General features: G+C 39.9%; 1 protein-coding gene across 2 annotated transcripts in view; it reads right to left on the bottom strand.

The window, feature by feature from the left end:
- Bub3 (mitotic checkpoint protein Bub3) overlaps positions 1-18392 on the bottom strand; it is a 123659-nt gene that overhangs the window by 64566 nt on the left and 40701 nt on the right. For both annotated transcript variants that reach the window (XM_070099955.1, XM_070099954.1), the window contains one exon: positions 13227-13344. In XM_070099955.1, coding sequence (XP_069956056.1) covers positions 13227-13344 — 118 coding nt within the window. The remainder of the gene's footprint in view (positions 1-13226; positions 13345-18392) is intronic.

Raw genomic sequence — 18392 nt, forward strand, 5'->3', positions numbered from 1 at the left:
TTGTAAAGGAAGTAAATGCTAGGGTGTTCGGGAGAGGGGTGGGATTAAATTTTGGGGAATCAAATTCAAAATGGGAATTGACACAGTTACTTTTTGCTGATGATACTGTGCTTATGGGAGATTCTAAAGAAAAATTGCAAAGGTTAGTGGATGAGTTTGGGAATGTGTGTAAAGGTAGAAAGTTGAAAGTGAACATAGAAAAGAGTAAGGTGATGAGGGCATCAAATGATTTAGATAAAGAAAAATTGGATATCAAATTGGGGAGGAGGAGTATGGAAGAAGTGAATGTTTTCAGATACTTGGGAGTTGACGTGTCGGCGGATGGATTTATGAAGGACGAGGTTAATCATAGAATTGATGAGGGAAAAAAGGCGAGTGGTGCGTTGAGGTATATGTGGAGTCAAAAAATGTTATCTATGGAGGCAAAGAAGGGAATGTATGAAAGTATAGTAGTACCAACACTCTTATATGGGTGTGAAGCTTGGGTGGTAAATGCAGCAGCGAGGAGACGGTTGGAGGCAGTGGAGATGTCCTGTCTAAGGGTAATGTGTGGTGTAAATATTATGCAGAAAATTCGGAGTGTGGAAATTAGGAAAAGGTGTGGAGTTAATAAAAGTATTAGTCAGAGGGCAGAAGAGGGGTTGTTGAGGTGGTTTGGTCATTTAGAGAGAATGGATCAAAGTAGAATGACATGGAAAGCATATAAATCTATAGGGGAAGGAAGGCGGGGTAAGGGTCGTCCTCGAAAGGGTTGGAGAGAGGGGGTAAAGGAGGTTTTGTGGGCAAGGGGCTTGGACTTCCAGCAAGCATGCGTGAGCGTGTTAGATAGGAGTGAATGGAGACGAATGGTACTTGGGACCTGACGATCTGTTGGTGTGAGAGCAGGGTAATATTTAGTGAAGGGATTCAGGGAAACCGGTTATTTTCATATAGTCGGACTTGAGTCCTGGAAATGGGAACTACAATGCCTGCACTTTAAAGGAGGGGTTTGGGATAGTGGCAGTTTGGAGGGATATGTTGTGTATCTTTATATGTGTATGCTTCTAAACTGTTGTATTCTGAGCACCTCTGCAAAAACAGTGATAATGTGTGAGTGTGGTGAAAGTGTTGAATGATGATGAAAGTATTTTCTTTTTGGGGATTTTTTCTTTTTTGGGTCACCCTGCCTCGGTGGGAGACGGCCGACTTGTTGACAAAAAAAAATAAAAAAAAAATAATACATATTTTATGAAGAAGAGGATAAATAAATATACAGTGGACCCTCGACCAATGAGGGCATCGATTAATGATAAATCCAACTAGCGATACATTTTATCGCAAAAATTTTGCCTCGACTAGCGCTAAAAAACCCGACCAACGCTATTCGTTCCGTTCGAGACGCGTCCACTTTGGCCTGAGCGCACCTCACTTGTCCCATGGGTGCCAGAGTTTACAAGCCAGCCAGCCACCGCGGTCGCTTCCAAACATACAATTGGAACATTTCATATTATCACAGCCTTTGCAGTGATTGCACCTGCAAAATAAGTCACCATGGGCCCCAAGAAAGCTTCTAGTGCCAACCCTACAGTAAAAAGGGTGAGAATTACTATGGAGATGAAGAAAGAGATCGTTGCTAAGTATGAAAGTGGAGTGCGTGTCTCCGAGCTGGTCAGGTTGTATAGTAAACCCCAATCAACCATCCCTACTACTGTGGGCAAGAAAACGGCAATCAAGGAAGCTGTTCTTGCCAAAGGTGCAGCTATGTTTTCGAAACTGAGATAGCAAGTGATAGAAGATGTTGAGAGACTCTTATTGGTGTGGATAAACGAAAAACAGATAGCAGGAGACAGCATCTCTCAAGCGATCATTTGTGAAAAGGCTAGGAAGTTGCATGACGATTTAATTAAAAAAAATGCCTGCAACCAGTGGTAATTTGAGTGAATTTAAGGCCAGCAAAGGTTGGTTTGAGAGATTTAAGAAGCGTAGTGGCATTCATAGTGTGATAAGGAATGGTGAGGCTGCCAGTTGGGACCACAAAGCAGCTGAAAAATATGTGCATGAATTCAAGGAGTACATAGACAGTGAAGGACTGAAACCTGAACAAGTGTTTAATTGTGACGAAACGAGCCTGTTTTGGAAGAAAATGCCAAGCAGGACCTACATTACTCAGGAGGAAAAGGCACTCCCAGGACATAAGCCTATGAAAGACAGGCTTACTCTGCTGATGTGTGCCAATGCTAGTGGTGATTGCAAAGTGAAGCCTTTATTGGTGTATCACTCTGAAACTTCCAGAGTGTTCAGGAAAAACAATGTCCTCAAGGCTAATTTGTGTGTGCTGTGGAGGGCAAACAGTAAGGCATGGGTCACTAGGGACTTTTTCTATGACTGGTTACACCATGCATTTGCCCCCACTGTGAAAAATTACCTAATTGAAAAGAAATTAGACCTTAAGTGCCTCCTGGTATTAGACAATGCTCCTGGTCATCCTTCAGACTTGGCAGAGCGACTTTCTAGGGACATAAGCTTCATTAAGGTGAAGTTTTTGCCTCCTAATACCACTCCCCTCCTGCAGCCCATGGACCAGCAGGTCATTTCCAACTTCAAGAAACTGTACACAAAAGCTATGTTTGAAAGGTGCTTTGTAGTGACCTCAGAAACTCAACTGACTAAGAGAGTTTTGGAAAGATCACTTTACCATCCTCAATTGTGTAAACATTATAGGTAAGGCTTGGGAGGAAGTGACTAAGAGGACCTTGAACTCTGCTTGGAAAAAGCTGTGGCCAGAATGTGTAGACAAAAGGGATTTTGAAGGGTTTGAGGCTAACCCTGAGAATCCTATGCCAGATGAGGAATCCATTGTGGCACTGGAGAAGTCCTTGGGGTTGGAGGTTAGTGGGGAGGATGTGGATGAGTTGGTGGAGGAGGACAATGAAGAACTAACCTGATGATCATCATCATCAGCATGAGGCCACGCATGAGGAAACTGCTTCGGAGGAAGGGATAAAGAAATTGAAGAAATTGCGTACTTCTAAGATTAAGGAAATCTGTGCAATGTGGCTTAAAGTGCAAACCTTTGTGGATGAAAATCACCCTGACACAGCTACTGCAAGCCGTGTTGGCATCCTGTACACTGACAATGTTGTGAAACACTTTAGAAATGTCATAAACGAACGGGAGGTACAGGCCTCTATGGACAGATATGTTGTACGACAGAAGTCCAGTGACTCTGAAGCTGGTCCTAGTGGCATTAAAAGAACAAGGGAAGTAACCCCGGAAAAAGACTTGCTACCTCAAGTCCTAATGGAAGAGGATTCCCCTTCTAAACACTAAGAAGATCAACACTCTCCCCTCCTCCCATCCCATCAATCTTCACCAGATCTTCAATAAGGGTAAGTGTCATGTAACTGTGCATGTCTTCTTCAGTCTGTGTGTATTAAAATTAATATTTCATGTGGTAACATTTTTTTTTTTCAATATTTTGGGGTGTCAGGAACGGATTAATTTGATTTCCATTATTTCTTATGGAGAAAATTAAATCAACTAACGATAATTTCGATTAACGATGAGCTCTCAGGAACGGATTAATATCGCTGGTCGAGGGTCCACTACAAGGTATGATATAGCACGTAATGAAAGTAGTTTGTTAGATTATGTATTGGTGGATAAAAGGTTGATGGGTAGGTTCCAGGATGTACATGTTTATAGAGGGGCAATTGATATATCGGATCATTATTTAGTTGTAGTTACAGTTAGAGTAAGAGGTAGATGGGGAAAGAGGAAAATGGCAACAACAAGCAAGAGGGAGGTGAAAGTAGATAAACTAAGGGAGGAGGAAATTTGGGTGAGATATAAGCAACTATTGGCAGAAAGGTGGGCTGGTGCAAGTATGAGTAGTGGGGGGGTTGAAGAGGGTTGGAATAGTATTAAAAATGCAGCATTAGAATGTGGGGCAGAAGTTTGTGGTTATAGGAGGGTGGGTGCAGGAGGAAAGTGGAGTAATTGGTGGAATGAAGGAGTAAAGGGTGTGATAAAAGAGAAAAAGTTAGCTTATGAGAGGTTTTTACAAAGCATAAGTGTTATAAGAAGAGTAGAGTATATGGAGAGTAAAAGAAAGGTGAAGAGAGTGGTGAGAGAGTGCAAAAGGAGAGAAGATGATAGAGTGGGAGAGGCACTGTCAAGAAATTTTAATGAAAATAAGAAAAATTTTTGGAGTTAAACAAGCTAAGAAAGCCTAGAGAACGAATGGATTTGTCAGTTAAAAACAGAGTCGGGGAGTTAGTAGATGGGGAGATGGAGGTTTTGGGTAGATGGCAAGAATATTTTGAGGAACTTTTAAATGTCGACGAAGAAAGAGAAGCGGGGCCAGGGAGGTATAACATCTTTTAGGAGTGAAGAAGAACAGGATATGTGTGAGGGAGGGGTGCACGAGGCATTACGTAGAATGAAAGGGGGTAAAGCAGCTGGAACTGACGGGATAATGACGGAAATGTTAAAAGCAGGGGGGGATACAGTGTTGGAGTGGTTGATATTTTTGTTTAATAAATGTATGAAAGAGGGGAAGGTACCTAGGGACTGGCGGAAAGTATGTATAGTCCCTTTATATAAAGGGAAGGGGGACAAAAGAGATTGTAAAAATTATAGACGAACAAGTTTACCAAGTACACCAGGAAAAGTGTATGGTAGGGTTATAATTGAAAGAATTAGAGGTAAGACAGAATGTAGGATTGCAGATGAGCAAGGAGGTTTCAGAGTGGGTAGGGGATGTGTAGATCAAGTGTTTACATTGAAGCATATATGTGAACAGTATTCAGATAAAGGTAGGGAAGTTTTTATTGCATTTATGGATTTAGAAAAAGCATATGATAGAGTGGATAGGGGAGCAATGTGGCAAATGTTGCAAGTATATGGAATAGGTGGTAAGTTACTAAATGCTGTAGAGAGTTTTTATGAGGATAGTGAGGCTCAGGTTAGGGTGTGTAGAAGAGAGGGAGATTACTTCCTGGTAAAAGTAGGTCTTAGACAGGGATGTGTCATGTCACCATGGTTGTTTAACCCTTTGACTGTCGCATTCCCCTTTCTGAAACTGTCATTCTATGTCGATAAATTTTTGAAAAAAAAAAAAAATTCTTATGAAATGACAGATAATCTTTTCCTGATGGTAATGATACCAAAAGTTCGAAATTTGGTCGAAAACTCAGGGAATTACGCTCCTGCGAAGTTAGCGGTCTCGGCAACATATGCGTATCGGCAATTTCACCAACTTTAAGCCCTGTTTTCAGCCAATTCCGTTGTTCCAGTTGACCAAATTCATAGCTATTTCTTTAGAACTCCATTTTATCTATCAGCTGAGTACAAGAAACCACCCATTTACCAATTTGAACTACCCAATATAGTGGTCAGAAATTGGCAATTTGGCCAATTTCACGCAAATTAAAAAAGATGCCAATTTCAAAATAGGGTCCAGAATAAACAAGGTAGACATTCTTGGCACTAAAATAACATATCCTCTGTTCATTAGTCACATCTCTAGGCCCCTCTTATATTATCATTGCTTTTATTTTGATTTTTTATTCATACAAAAAAATACAAAATTTACTGTTATGCAAACAACTGCATTATTGTAAAAATGGTATAAATAATATCAGTGCACTAGTGAAAGAATATTAGACTCCCCAGTTGACGTGTATTGGACGTGTGGTGTGATTTGTTTACTCCTGAACATTGGTAAAAATCGAACATTTCCGCTACTTTGAGCTCAGTTTCAAGGTCGTTTTCATCGTCAAAGCAATGAAAATCATCTCTATTTCTGTAATATGTTTTCCATTTTATCACCTAAGACTATGAAAACATGAATACAACGATAAATACTATACGAAAATACACCTCAAAGTTGGCGCTTTATTCCAAAAAAAAAGATCAGTTTTTTTTTCTCATTACGCACTGTGTGCTGCAGGATTTTTTTTTATGTGGTGCACACTGACCACTCAGACCCTTTCTCTCACATGTTGGCCTACCAGCTTTCTCCCGCTTGATTTGAAGCCGCTAGAATTATTGAGTATATATACGTCAGAAACAGTGGCTCGTAAGACGTATTTATACGCCGTAAACAGTCAAAGGGTTAATATATTTATGGATGGGGTTGTAAAAGTAAATGCTAGGGTGTTCAGGAGAGGGGTGGGATTAAATTATTGGGAATTAAATTCAAAATGGGAATTGACAGTTGCTTTTTGCTGATGATACTGTGCTTATGGGAGATTCTAAAGAAAAATTGCAAAGGTTAGTGGATGAGTTTGAAAGTGTGTGTAAAGGTAGAAAGTTGAAAGCGAACATAGAAAAGAGTAAGGTGATGAGGGTATCAAATGATTTAGATAAAGAAAAATTGGATATCAAATTGGGGAGGAGTAGTATGGAAGAAGTGAATGTTTTCAGATACTTGGGAGTTGACGTGTCGGCGGAAGGATTTATGAAGGATGAGGTTAATCATAGAACTGATGAGGGGAAAAAAGGCGAGTGGTGCGTTGAGGTGTATGTGGGGACAAAAAATGTTATCTATGGAGGCAAAGAAAGGAATGTATGAAAGTATAGTAGTACCAACACTCTTATATGGGTGTGAAGCTTGGGTTGTGAATGCAGCAGCGAGGAGGCGGTTGGAGGCAGTGGAGATGTCCTGTCTAAGGGCAATGTGTGGTGTAAATATTATGCAGAAAATTCAGAGTGTGGAAATTAGGAGAAGGTGTGGAGTTAATAAAAGTATTAGTCAGAGGGCAGAAGAGGGGTTGTTGAGGTGGTTTGGTCATTTAGAGAGAATGGATCAAAGTAGAATGACATGGGAGAGCATATAAATCTGTAGGGGAAGGAAGGCGGGGTAGGGGTCGTCCTCGAAAAGGTTGGGAGGAAGGGGTAAGGGAGGTTTTGTGGGCAAGGGGCTTGGACTTCCAGCAGGCGTGCATGAGCGTGTTCGATAAGAGTGAATGGAGACGAATGGTATTTGGGACCTGACCATCTGTTGGATTGTGAGCAGGGTAATATTTAGCGAAGGGATTCAGGGAAACCGGTTATTTTTATGCAGCCGGACTTGAGTCCTGGAAATGGGAAGTACAATGCCTGCATTCTAAAGGAGGGGTTCAGGATATTAGCAGTTTGGAGGGATATGTCATGTATCTTTATACGTATATACTTCTTAACTGTTGTGTTCTGAGCACCTCTGCAAAAACAGTGATGATGTGTGAGTGAGGTGAAAGTGTTGAATGATGAAAGTATTTTCTTTTTGGGGATTTTCTTTCTTTTTGGGTCACCCTGCCTCGATGGGAGACGGCTGACTTGTTATAAAAAAAATATAAACTAAATAATGTAGACCTTAATACTACTGATTGCGAAAATGATTCAGTAGTTCTGGTTAGCAGTAACCTAAAACCAAGAAAAAGTGCATTAGTGTTCGTAATAAAGCTAACAGAATTTTTGGCTTCATAACTAGAAGTATAAATAATAGAAGTCCTCAGGTTGTTCTTCAACTCTATATATCCTTGGTTAGGCCTCATTTAGACTATGCTGCTCAGTTCTGGTCACTGTATTACAGAATGGATATAAATGCTCTGGAAAAAATACAGAGGAGGATGGCAAAGATGATCCCATGTATCAGAAATCTTCCCTATTACCTGGAGTTTACCTGGAGAGAGTTCCGGGGGTCAATGCCCCCGCGGCCCGGTCTGTGACCAGGCCTCCTGGTGGATCAGAGGCTGATCAACCAGGCTGTTGCTGCTGGCTGCACGCAAACCAACGTACGAGCCACAGCCCGGCTGGTCAGGAACCGACTTTAGGTGATTGTCCAGTGCCAGCTTGAAGACTGCCAGGGGTCTGTTGGTAATCCCCCTTATGTATGCTGGGAGGCAGTTGAACAGTCTCGGGCCCCTGACACTTATTGTATGGTCTCTTAACATGCTAGTGACACCCCTGCTTTTCATTGGGGGGATGTTGCATCGTCTGCCAAGTCTTTTGCTTTCGTAGCGAGTGATTTTCGTGTGCAAGTTCGGTACTAGTCCCTCTAGGATTTTCCAGGTGTATATAATCATGTATCTCTCCCGCTTGCATTCCAGGGAATACAGTTTTAGGAACCTCAAGCACTCCCAGTAACTGAGGTGTTTTATCTCCGTTATGCGCGCCGTGAAGGTTCTCTGTACATTTTCTAGGTCAGCAATTTCACCTGCCTTGAAAGGTGCTGTTAGTGTGCAGCAATATTCCAGCCTAGATAGAACAAGTGACCTGAAGAGTGTCATCATGGGCTTGGCCTCCCTAGTTTTGAAGGTTCTCATTATCCATCCTGTCATTTTTCTAGCAGATGCGATTGATACAATGTTATGGTCCTTGAAGGTGAGATCCTCCGACATGATCACTTCCAGGTCTTTGACGTTGGTGTTTCACTCTATTTTGTGGCCAGAATTTGTTTTGTACTCTGATGAAGATTTAATTTCCTCGTGTTTACCATATCTGAGTAATTGAAATTTCTCATCGTTGAACTTCATATTGTTTTCTGCAGCCCACTGAAAGATTTGGTTGATGTCCGCCTGGAGCCTTGCAGTGTCTGCAATGGAAGACACTGTCATGCAGATTCGGGTGTCATCTGCAAAGGAAGACACGGTGCTGTGGCTGACATCCTTGTCTATGTCGGATATGAGGATGAGGAACAAGATGGGAGTGAGTACTGTGCCTTGTGGAACAGAGCTTTTCACCGTAGCTGCCTCGGACTTTACTCTGTTGACGACTACTCTGTGTTCTGTTAGTGAGGAAATCATAGATCCATCGACCGACTTTTCCTGTTATTCCTTTAGCACGCATTTTGTGCGCTATTACGCCATGGTCACACTTGTCGAAGGCTTTTGCAAAGTCTGTATATATTACATCTGCATTCTTTTTGTCTTCTAGTGCATCTAGGACCTTGTCGTAGTGATCCAATAGTTGAGACAGACAGGAGCGACCTGTTCTAAACCCATGATGCCCTGGGTTGTAGACTGAGGGCCCTGAATCTGCACTCTCTCAAAAGGCATAGAATTAGGGGGGATATGATCGAGATGTATAAATGGAAAACAGGAATAAATAAAGGGGATGTTAATAACATGGTGAAAATTGGTAATAGAGTTGTGGATGAGTGGAACAAACTCCCGAGTACAGTTATTCAGGCTAAAACATTGTGTAGTTTTAAAAATAGGTTAGATAAATACATGAGTGGGTGTGGGCGGGTGTGGGCTTGTGCTGCTGGGTGTGGTGCAGTGCTCCTTCCTTGAGTGGAGGTGACCAGACTGGGTGGGTCATTGGGCTAATCCAGGGAGGAGGGGGTCATTGGGCTAATCTGGGGGGGGGGGGTCATTGGGCTAATCCGGGGGTGGTGGGAGGGGGGACATGGACCTGCTCCACACGGGTCAGTAGGCCTGTTGCAGTGTTCCTTCTTTCTTATGTTCAGATATTTGGGAGTTGAATTGTCAGATGGGTTTATGAAGGATGAGGTTAACCATAGAACTAATGAAGGAAAAAAGGTGACTGGTGCGTTGAAGTATCTGTGGAGACAAAAAAAAAAAAAAAAAAAGTACAAGAGTATAGTGGTACCAACACACTTATATGAGTGTGAAGCATGGGTTATAAATGATGCAGCAAAGAGGAAGCTGGAAGAAGTGGAGATGTCATGTCTAAGGGCAATGTGTGGTCTAAATATTATGCAGAGAATTCGTAGTGTGGAAATTAGGTGGTGTGGAGTTACTAAAAGCATTAGTCAGAGGACTGAAGAGGGGTTGTTGAGGAGGTTTGGCTATTTAGAGAGAATGGAACAAAGTAGAATGAATTGGAGAGCATAAAAATCTGTAGGGAAAGGAAAGCGGAGGGGGTAAAGGGGGTTTTGTGGGTGAGAGGCTTGGACTTCCAGCAAGCGTGCATGAGAGTGTTAGGAGTGAATGGAGACGAATGATTTTTGGGACATGATGAGCTGTTGGAGTGCGAGAAGGGTAATATTTTGTGAAGGGATTCAAGGAAACCGGTTAGCTGGACTTGAATCCTGGAAGTGGGAAGTACAATGCCTCCACTTTAAAGGAGGGGTCTGAGATACTGGCAGTTTGGAGGGACATCTAAACTGTCGTATCTGAGCACCTCTGCAAAGACAGTGATTATGTACGAGTGATGGTGAAAGTGTTTAAAATCTTTCTTTTTTGGGTCATCTTGCCCCAAGTGGGAAATGACCGACGTGTTAAAAAGAAAAAAATGCAAGTTTTTGTTTAGGGTGGATAGGGAAGCAATGCTGCAGATACTGCAAGTGTATGGAATAGGTGGTAATGAAAGCAGTTAAAAGCTTTTGTAAGCATAATTGGGCTCAGTCCAGGTAGTATGTTGGTAGACAGCAACCACCCAGGATGGTCCTACCATCCTACCAAATGAGTGTGAAACAGAAACCAATTGTTTTACGTGAAGGCAGGATTGCTGGTGTCTTTTTTTGTTTCATAAACATGCAAGGTTTCAGGTACGTCTTGCTACTTCTACTTACACTTAGGTCACACTACACATACATGTACAAGCATATATATACACACCCCTCTGGGTTTTCTTCTAGTTTCTTACTAGTTCTTGTTCTTGTTTATTTCCTCTTACCTCCATGGGAAAGTGGAACAGAATTCATCCGTAAGCCATGCGTGTTGTAAGAGGCGACTAAAATGCCAGGAGCAAGGGGCTAGTAACCCCTTCTCCTGTATATATTACTAAATGTAAAAGGAGAAACTTTCGTTTTTCCTTTTGGGCCACCCTGCCTCAGTGGGATACGGCCGATGTGTTGAAAGAAAGCAAGAAACATGCAACATTTCAGGTACGCCTTGCTACTTCTACTTACACTTAGGTCACACTACACACGCATGTACAAGCATATATATACACCCCTCTGTGAGTTTTCTTCTATTTTCTTACTAGTTCTTGTTCTTGTTTATTTCCACTTATCTCCATGGGAAAGCGGCATAGAATTCTTCCTTCGTAAGCTATGCTTGTCATAAGAGCTGACTAAAATGCTGGCAGCAAAGGGCTAGTAACCCTCTCTGCCTGTATACATTACTAAATTTAAAAAGAAATTTTCGTTTTTCTTTTTGGGCCACCCTGCCTCGGTAAGATACAGCCGGTGCATTGAAAGAAGAAACGTGCAAGGTTTCAGGTACATCCTGCTACTTCTACTTATACTTAGGTCACACTACATGTGCATGTAGAATCATATACACAGTAGGGCCCTGCTTTACTGCGTTTCACTTTATGGCGCTCCGCTAATACGGACATTTCAAATTATGACCAAAACTCGCTATACGACTCCCCCCACCTGACTTTCTAATACGGTCACCATGCCCCACCCGGTTTGCTTACATTCTCAGTGAGCTCCATAAGCACCACGTCTCTCCATTATGTCTGGAAACTCCAAAATTTCAAGTGTTTTTAAAAGATATTTCATATTTTATATATACTCTGATAATTATACTTATGTATACCTGTATCTAAATAAACTTACACACTGTGCTGGCATGCAGGTACATATTAAAATCTGTAAGATTGTTATGTCTCGAGACGCCACATTAGTAATGATGATAATAATACTCCTAGGTAATAGGTTGGTAGACAGCAACCGCCCAGGGAGGTACTACCGTCCTGCCAAGTGAGTGTAAAACGGAAGCCTGTAATTGTTTTACACGATGGTAGGATTGCTGGTGTCTTTTTTTTTCTGTCTCATACACATGCAAGATTTCAGGTACGTCTTGCTACTTCTACTTACACTTAGGTCACACTACACATACATGTACAAGCATATATATACACACCCCTCTGGGTTTTCTTCTATTTTCTTTCTAGTTCTTGCTCTTGTTAATTTCCTCTTACCTCCATGGGGAAGTGGAACAGAATTCTTCCTCCGTAAGCCATGAGTGTTGTAAGAGGCGACTAAAATGCCAGGAGCAAGGGGCTAGTAACCCCTTCTCCTGTATTACCAAATGTAAAAGGAGAAACTTTTGTTTTTCCTTTTGGGCCACCCCACTTCTGTGGGATATGGCCGGTGTGTTGAAAGAAGAAAGAATAATAATACTCAATAATAATCACCGAGTTTCACTAAATGTTGTATATTACGTTAATATACACATTTTCACTATGATATTTTCAGATTTTTTTCAAAATTATATAATAAACATGATACATAACATTTAAAGATGATAAATACACCCCACAGTAGAATAAACAAACATATATATGAGATGTGGTAGCCAGACAACTTGTACGAGTGGCGGCAAGAATAATGCTTTCTCTAGTCCAACATAAGAGAAAAATGTGTTACTGGGGGTAACGGTAGAAAATTTTTCCTTTTGTATGCCTTAACTCAGAGAGTCATTTCTTCTAAAAATGGTGTTACATGAGAAAAGGAGTGTTCCTCCTTATTTATTCTACCATATCAACGAAGAGACAACTTGTACACCAACCAAACGTGTTTGCCTGGTTTGTTTACAAAACTCGCATATGCCTGGTTTGTTTACATAACTCCGCAAGTGTCCTCTCTCATGTACTCATTCTCTCTCTTTCACTGATTTATCTCATTTACTCACCTCTGACCCTACATTTATAAGTGGAAAAAAAGGGTGTTCCACTTTACGGCGATTTCCGCTTTACGGTGGTAGCCTGGAACCTAATCTGCCATATAAGTGGGGTTCTACTGTATACACACCCCTCTGGGTTTTCTTCTTTTTTCTTATTAGTTTTTGTTCTTGTTTATTTCTGCTTATCTCCATGGGATACCAGAACAGAATTCTTCCTCCGTACGCCATGCATGTTGTAAGAGGCGACTAAAATGCACAGAGCAAGGGGCTAGTAACCCCTTCTCCTGTATATATTACTAATGAAACACTGGATATCACATTGGAAGAAGGGAATATGGAGAAAATGAATGTGTTCAGATATTTGGGAGTGGACTTGTCGGCAGATGAGCATCTGAACCTTAGAATTGGAGCACGTGTGGCAAGACAGTGATAGTGAGAGTGACTGTGAAAGTGTTTCTTCTTTTTCGGGTCATCCTGACCCTTTTTGAGTTATCTTGCAGTGTATCCTCTTTCTGATGCACAGAAAACCAATTCTCATATATAGGTTCAATTTCCATGCTGTTTCTAATTGGTTCCAGCAAAATTTAACTACAGAGAATTTTTACATATTACACATGACTTGTTGGACTAAGTAGGTGTGTTTGCCCACATTACACATACCTTACTGGGCTGTTGGAATGTGCCAACCTCGCGTGGTCCACGTGGATCCCAAAGTTTTACATTGGAGTCCCATGATCCAGTAATTACCATATTTACTTCAGGACAAAACTCGACACATCTGTTAAAAATGAAGGCAAAAACTGATTAAAACAGAAAAGTGTATCTTACTCACTGACACCATTTTCCTTGTATTCTATCTGCCTTTTACTACTATATCTACCACTAAATAATGATCATTATCCACTATTATTAGCAACTTAGAGGGCCCCCCATTTTATTTACTTCCTCCCCTTCTTCTCAGAACTCTTAACTTGCCTACTTGACCTCTAAAACATACTCTTTCATGTTAGCATTCAGGTCACCCAAATTTCATAGTCATCTCAGTTTAGATGACTATGAAATTTAAAAAAATTGTGGGATACCGAAAATATAATAATTATATTCATGAGGAGGCAATAAACCCTTCAGGGGTCACACAGCACATGGGAAATAGAAGGAAATTATATTTGATCAGAGGAAATGGACAGCTGTAATTCCCATATCAAGAGGCCTTCACTGTCACCCAGGCACCTCCCCTAACCTTTCAGGGTCTAGACCCCCGATCTGAAACTTGTCTACAAGGTCCAAGAATTTAACCCTTTTAGGATTGACAGGCCCTCTCCGAGACTTGTTCTCAAGGTCCCCAAATTTAAAAAAAAAAAAAAATTATTTTTTCTTGTGAAAAGATAGAGAATCTTTTCCCGATCATAAAGACACCAAAAAGAATGAAATTTGAGGGAAAACTTACGGAATTATGCTCTCACGAAATTAGCGATCTCGACAATGTTTACACATCTGCGATTTGTGATAGGCTTTGTGATAGGTGATTCGTTTATCATTATGTTAAGAGGGACATCTGTAGCTCTGTTTCCAAACTGAATGAAGTAGGTTTTGTCAATGTTGAGAATAAGTTTGTTAGTCATCATCCAGGTAGATATTTTCTGTAATTCAGTATTCACAGCATTGGTTAGCATGACTGGGCTTGGGTGAGAGAAGACATATGTAGTATCATCTGCAAATAGCGTGGGTTTGAGTAGTTACAATGCATTTGATAGGTCATTTATGTAAACGAGAAAGAGAAGAGGACCAAGGACGCGCTTGGGTGAGAGAAGACATATGTAGTATCATCTGCAAATAGTGTGGGTTTGAGTAGTTACGACGCATTTGATAGGTCATTTATGTAAACGAGAAAGAGAAGAGGACCAAGGACGTTTCCTTGTGGGACACCAAATGTAATTGGCTGTGCGGAACAGCTTGCTCTATTTGTGTACACATATTGGCTTCTGTTGCTGAGGTATGACTTTAGGTAGTTGAGGGAGTGCCCTCTTATACCATAGTGAGACAATTTTATGTGGAGCAAATCATGGTCAACTTTATCAAAAGTTTACGTAAATCAATGAAGATCCCCAGTGGGACTTCTTTTTTCTCTAGTGCAGTGTATACTTGTTCTAGCATGTGTATAACAGCATCATTCATATTTTTATTAGGCCTGAACCCAAACTGACGGGGGTTGAGTATGTTGTGAGAGATGAGGTAGGAATATATTCGCTTATGAATTAATTTTTTGAAGATTTTAGAGAGAGGGTGTAAGTTGGATATTGGCCTATAGTTATTTAAGTCTGTTTGGTCTCCTCCTTCATGGATCGGGGTGACCCTCGCTATTTTGAGAACTGTAGGGAAGGTAGAGGATTCGATGGATTTGTTAGTGTTGCAATGATTGGTGACAGCAATTGTGACGCTTTTTTGTATATAAAGGGTGGTAAGGTATTTAAATCTCCTGTCTTGTTTTTTAGTGTGTTGATAATAAGGGAGACTTCTGTTGGGTCAGAGCTAGGAACAGTGTGTTCGGGTAGTTGCCAGTGAGGTAGTCTTTGGGTGGGGTATTTGAGCTTGGGATTTTATTGGCAAGGTTGTTCCTATGATGGAGAAGAAATCATTGAGTCTGTTTGCTGTTTCAGTTGGTGGGAGTTGGGGTTCATCTGGTTTCGTTAGTTCAATTGTGCTATTTCCTGATGTTTTTTTTTGTTCCTAGAATTTCTGATAGGGTTTTCCAGGTCTTTTTTATATCACCTTTTAAGTTGGATAATCTGTTCTCATAATACAATTTTTTACCCCTTCTTATCAGGCTGGTTAGGACTGATGAGTAACGTTTTGTTTGGTCTCTGGTTATGTGACCCATTCTGTACTGTTTTTCTTATAGGTGCTTTGTATTTATGGATTTGAGGATGCTGGGCGTTAGCCAGGGACTGTTCAGTCTCTTAGCTGTCATCTGCTTAGTTTTTTTTAGAGCAGTGCTTGTTACAGAGGTATTGGGTCTTTTTTAGAAAATTATTAATATATTTGTCAATATCTGTATAGATTTCTAGCTCACTGTGCCAGTCAATGTTTGTCATTGCTGTTGTGAAGTTATTAATCGCTGCCTCATTATGAAGTCTGAAAGTGACTCTAGTAGTCTTGGGGTAATTTGCCTAGATTAGTTATAAGGAAGGTAGGGTAGTGGTCTGTGGTATTATCTGTGATTATGCCTGATTTTAAATGGGATATGGTGTTGGTCCAGATGTGGTTTAGTAGGGAAACACTAGTCTCTAATTCTTGTAGGTTTTGTTACTGTTGGTAGCAACAAGCAGTTACTCATAGCGTTTGTGAATTCAGTAACATGTGGGTCCTGGTCTTGCAGGAGATTTATATTGAAGTCACCTGAGAGTAGTAAGTGATCTTTATTCATGTGTGCATCAGTTATCATACTTCCTAGGTTTTCACTAAAACGGCTAATGTTTGACTGTGGTACTCTGTAGATGTTTATCACTGATATGTTTTTGTAGGTATTTGGATTTGAATTTAGCTGTTATATATTCCCCATGTTCATCCCTTGTGCATGTATTATTGATACATTCTAGATGGTCTGAGTAGTATATAGCTGTGCCACCCCCTTGTTGGTCTGGTCTACAGTTGTGTATGGCTGTGTAACCAGGAATGGCACAGACATCTGTAGTATCAGGCTTTAGCCAGGTTTTGGTGAGAGTAATGATGGACATACTGGCATGCAGGGAATTTAGTAATGCTGTGAGGTCATCGTAATATTTGCCTAAAGATCTGACACTGTTCTGCTGTGTAGTAATTACAGTTACTGTTTAATTCATTTAAGTCATTCAATAAGAGGTTGGTATCAGGATCAATGCTTGTAATCATAAGATTTATAGTGAATCTATAATTAGAATTAAGTATAAGACAAAGTAAGATCTGATTTGTAATATATAATAAGTTGAGCAATTAATTGCACTATAAAAAGTAAAAAAAATATAAGGTAGTTGGTACTAGCTAGCAAATGATAGTTTTGGGAATTGCACAATAATGTAACAAAATTAAATGGACAGGTAGCAACCATGAATAACATTAATTTAGGAGTAAGATTTGACTTGCAACACAAAATTATGAGCAATTAATAGCAATTAAAAAGAAATAAAAAGTATGAGGTATCTGGTATTAGCTAGTAGAAAAAAAAATGCACAATAACGTAATAGTAACATACAATATATGCACCACATGTATATATGTGTTAAGGACACTTATCTAATCTGTTACAGAAATGTCAGCTTTTCTAAGGTAGAGAAATCATGTTCATTTGAGATGGTATATTGTTGCTTCAAAACTAGTGTTAAAAATACCTAATAACAATTATGCTGAAATATTCTTACAAATTCTTTCAACCTTAAATTTCTTTTATAAAACTACGTATATTCTTAATGCATATATTACTTGCATTCATAATCAAGCTTCAACGAGATAGTCTACCTGCTTGTTTGTTTTTGTTAATCATTAAGTAATAACAGTGTAAACATGTACCTACTCTTGATTCTCAAATTTAGCAACTCTTATTTTCACCGAGTCAAGTTATTTTCCCTTTAAATTTATACTTAGAAATTAGCTATGAAATTATTACTGTGAATAGTTCATGATTACAATGTCATGTAAAACATTGTACCTATAACCTTACTAGACTATAAACCAAATTAATTTTTTGAGTTCTTGTACAGAAATGAACTCTAGTACCTAAACTGAATGTCATCTAATGTACAAAATAGTACCTATAATGTCAGCTAATGTAAAAGATATTACCTCTAAACTTAACCCTTTCAGGGTTTCTGACGTACTAGTACGGCTAATGCACCAGGGTTTTTGACGTACTAGTATGCCTAAATTCTAGCGCCCTCAAATCTAGTGAGAGAAAGCTGGTAGGCCTACATATGAAAGAATGGGTCTATGTGGTCAGTGTGCACAGTATAAAAAAATCCTGCAGCACACAGTGCATAATGAGAAAAAAAAACTGACTGTTTTTGGTTTAAAACAGTGACTTTGCAATGTATTTTCGTATGGTATTTATTGTTGTATTCTAGTTTTCCTGGTCTCATTTTATAGAATGGAAGATATATTACAGAAATTGAGACAATTTTGATTGGTTTTACAAGGAAAAGTACCTTGAAATTGAGCTCAAAGTAGCAGAAATCTTCAATTTTTGCCAAAGTTCAAAGTAAACAAATCATGCTACACGTCCAATACACGTCAACTGGTGAGTCTAATATTCTTTCACAAGTGCGCTGATATTATTTATACCATTTCTACACTAATGCACTAGTCTGCATAACAGTAAATCTTCTGTGTTTTGTGATAATAAAAATTCAAAGTGGAAAGCAAAAGAATGTAAGAGGGGCCTGGGGACATGACTAATGAACAGAGAAAATGTTATTTTAGTGCCAGGAATGTCTTTCTTGTTTATTCTGGACCCTATCTGGAAACTGGCATCTTTAGAAATTTGTGTGAAATTGGCAAAATTGCTAAATTCTGACCACTTTGTTGCATAGTTGAAATCTGTAAATGGGTGGTTTCTTGTACTCATTCGACAGAAAAAATGGAGTTCTAGCAAAATACAGTGGACCCCCGCATAGCGACCTTAATCCGTGCAAGAGGGCTGGCTGTTATGCGAAATGTTCGGTATGCGAATGAATTTTCCCCATAAGAAATAATGGAAATCAAATTAATCCGTGCAAGACACCCAAAAGTATGAAAAAAAAAATTTTACCACATGAAATATACATTTTCCTACACACAAAGAGAAGGATACATGCACAA

Source organism: Cherax quadricarinatus, chromosome 70 (assembly GCF_038502225.1).
Source record: "Cherax quadricarinatus isolate ZL_2023a chromosome 70, ASM3850222v1, whole genome shotgun sequence".
NCBI classification, from domain to species: domain Eukaryota; kingdom Metazoa; phylum Arthropoda; class Malacostraca; order Decapoda; family Parastacidae; genus Cherax; species Cherax quadricarinatus.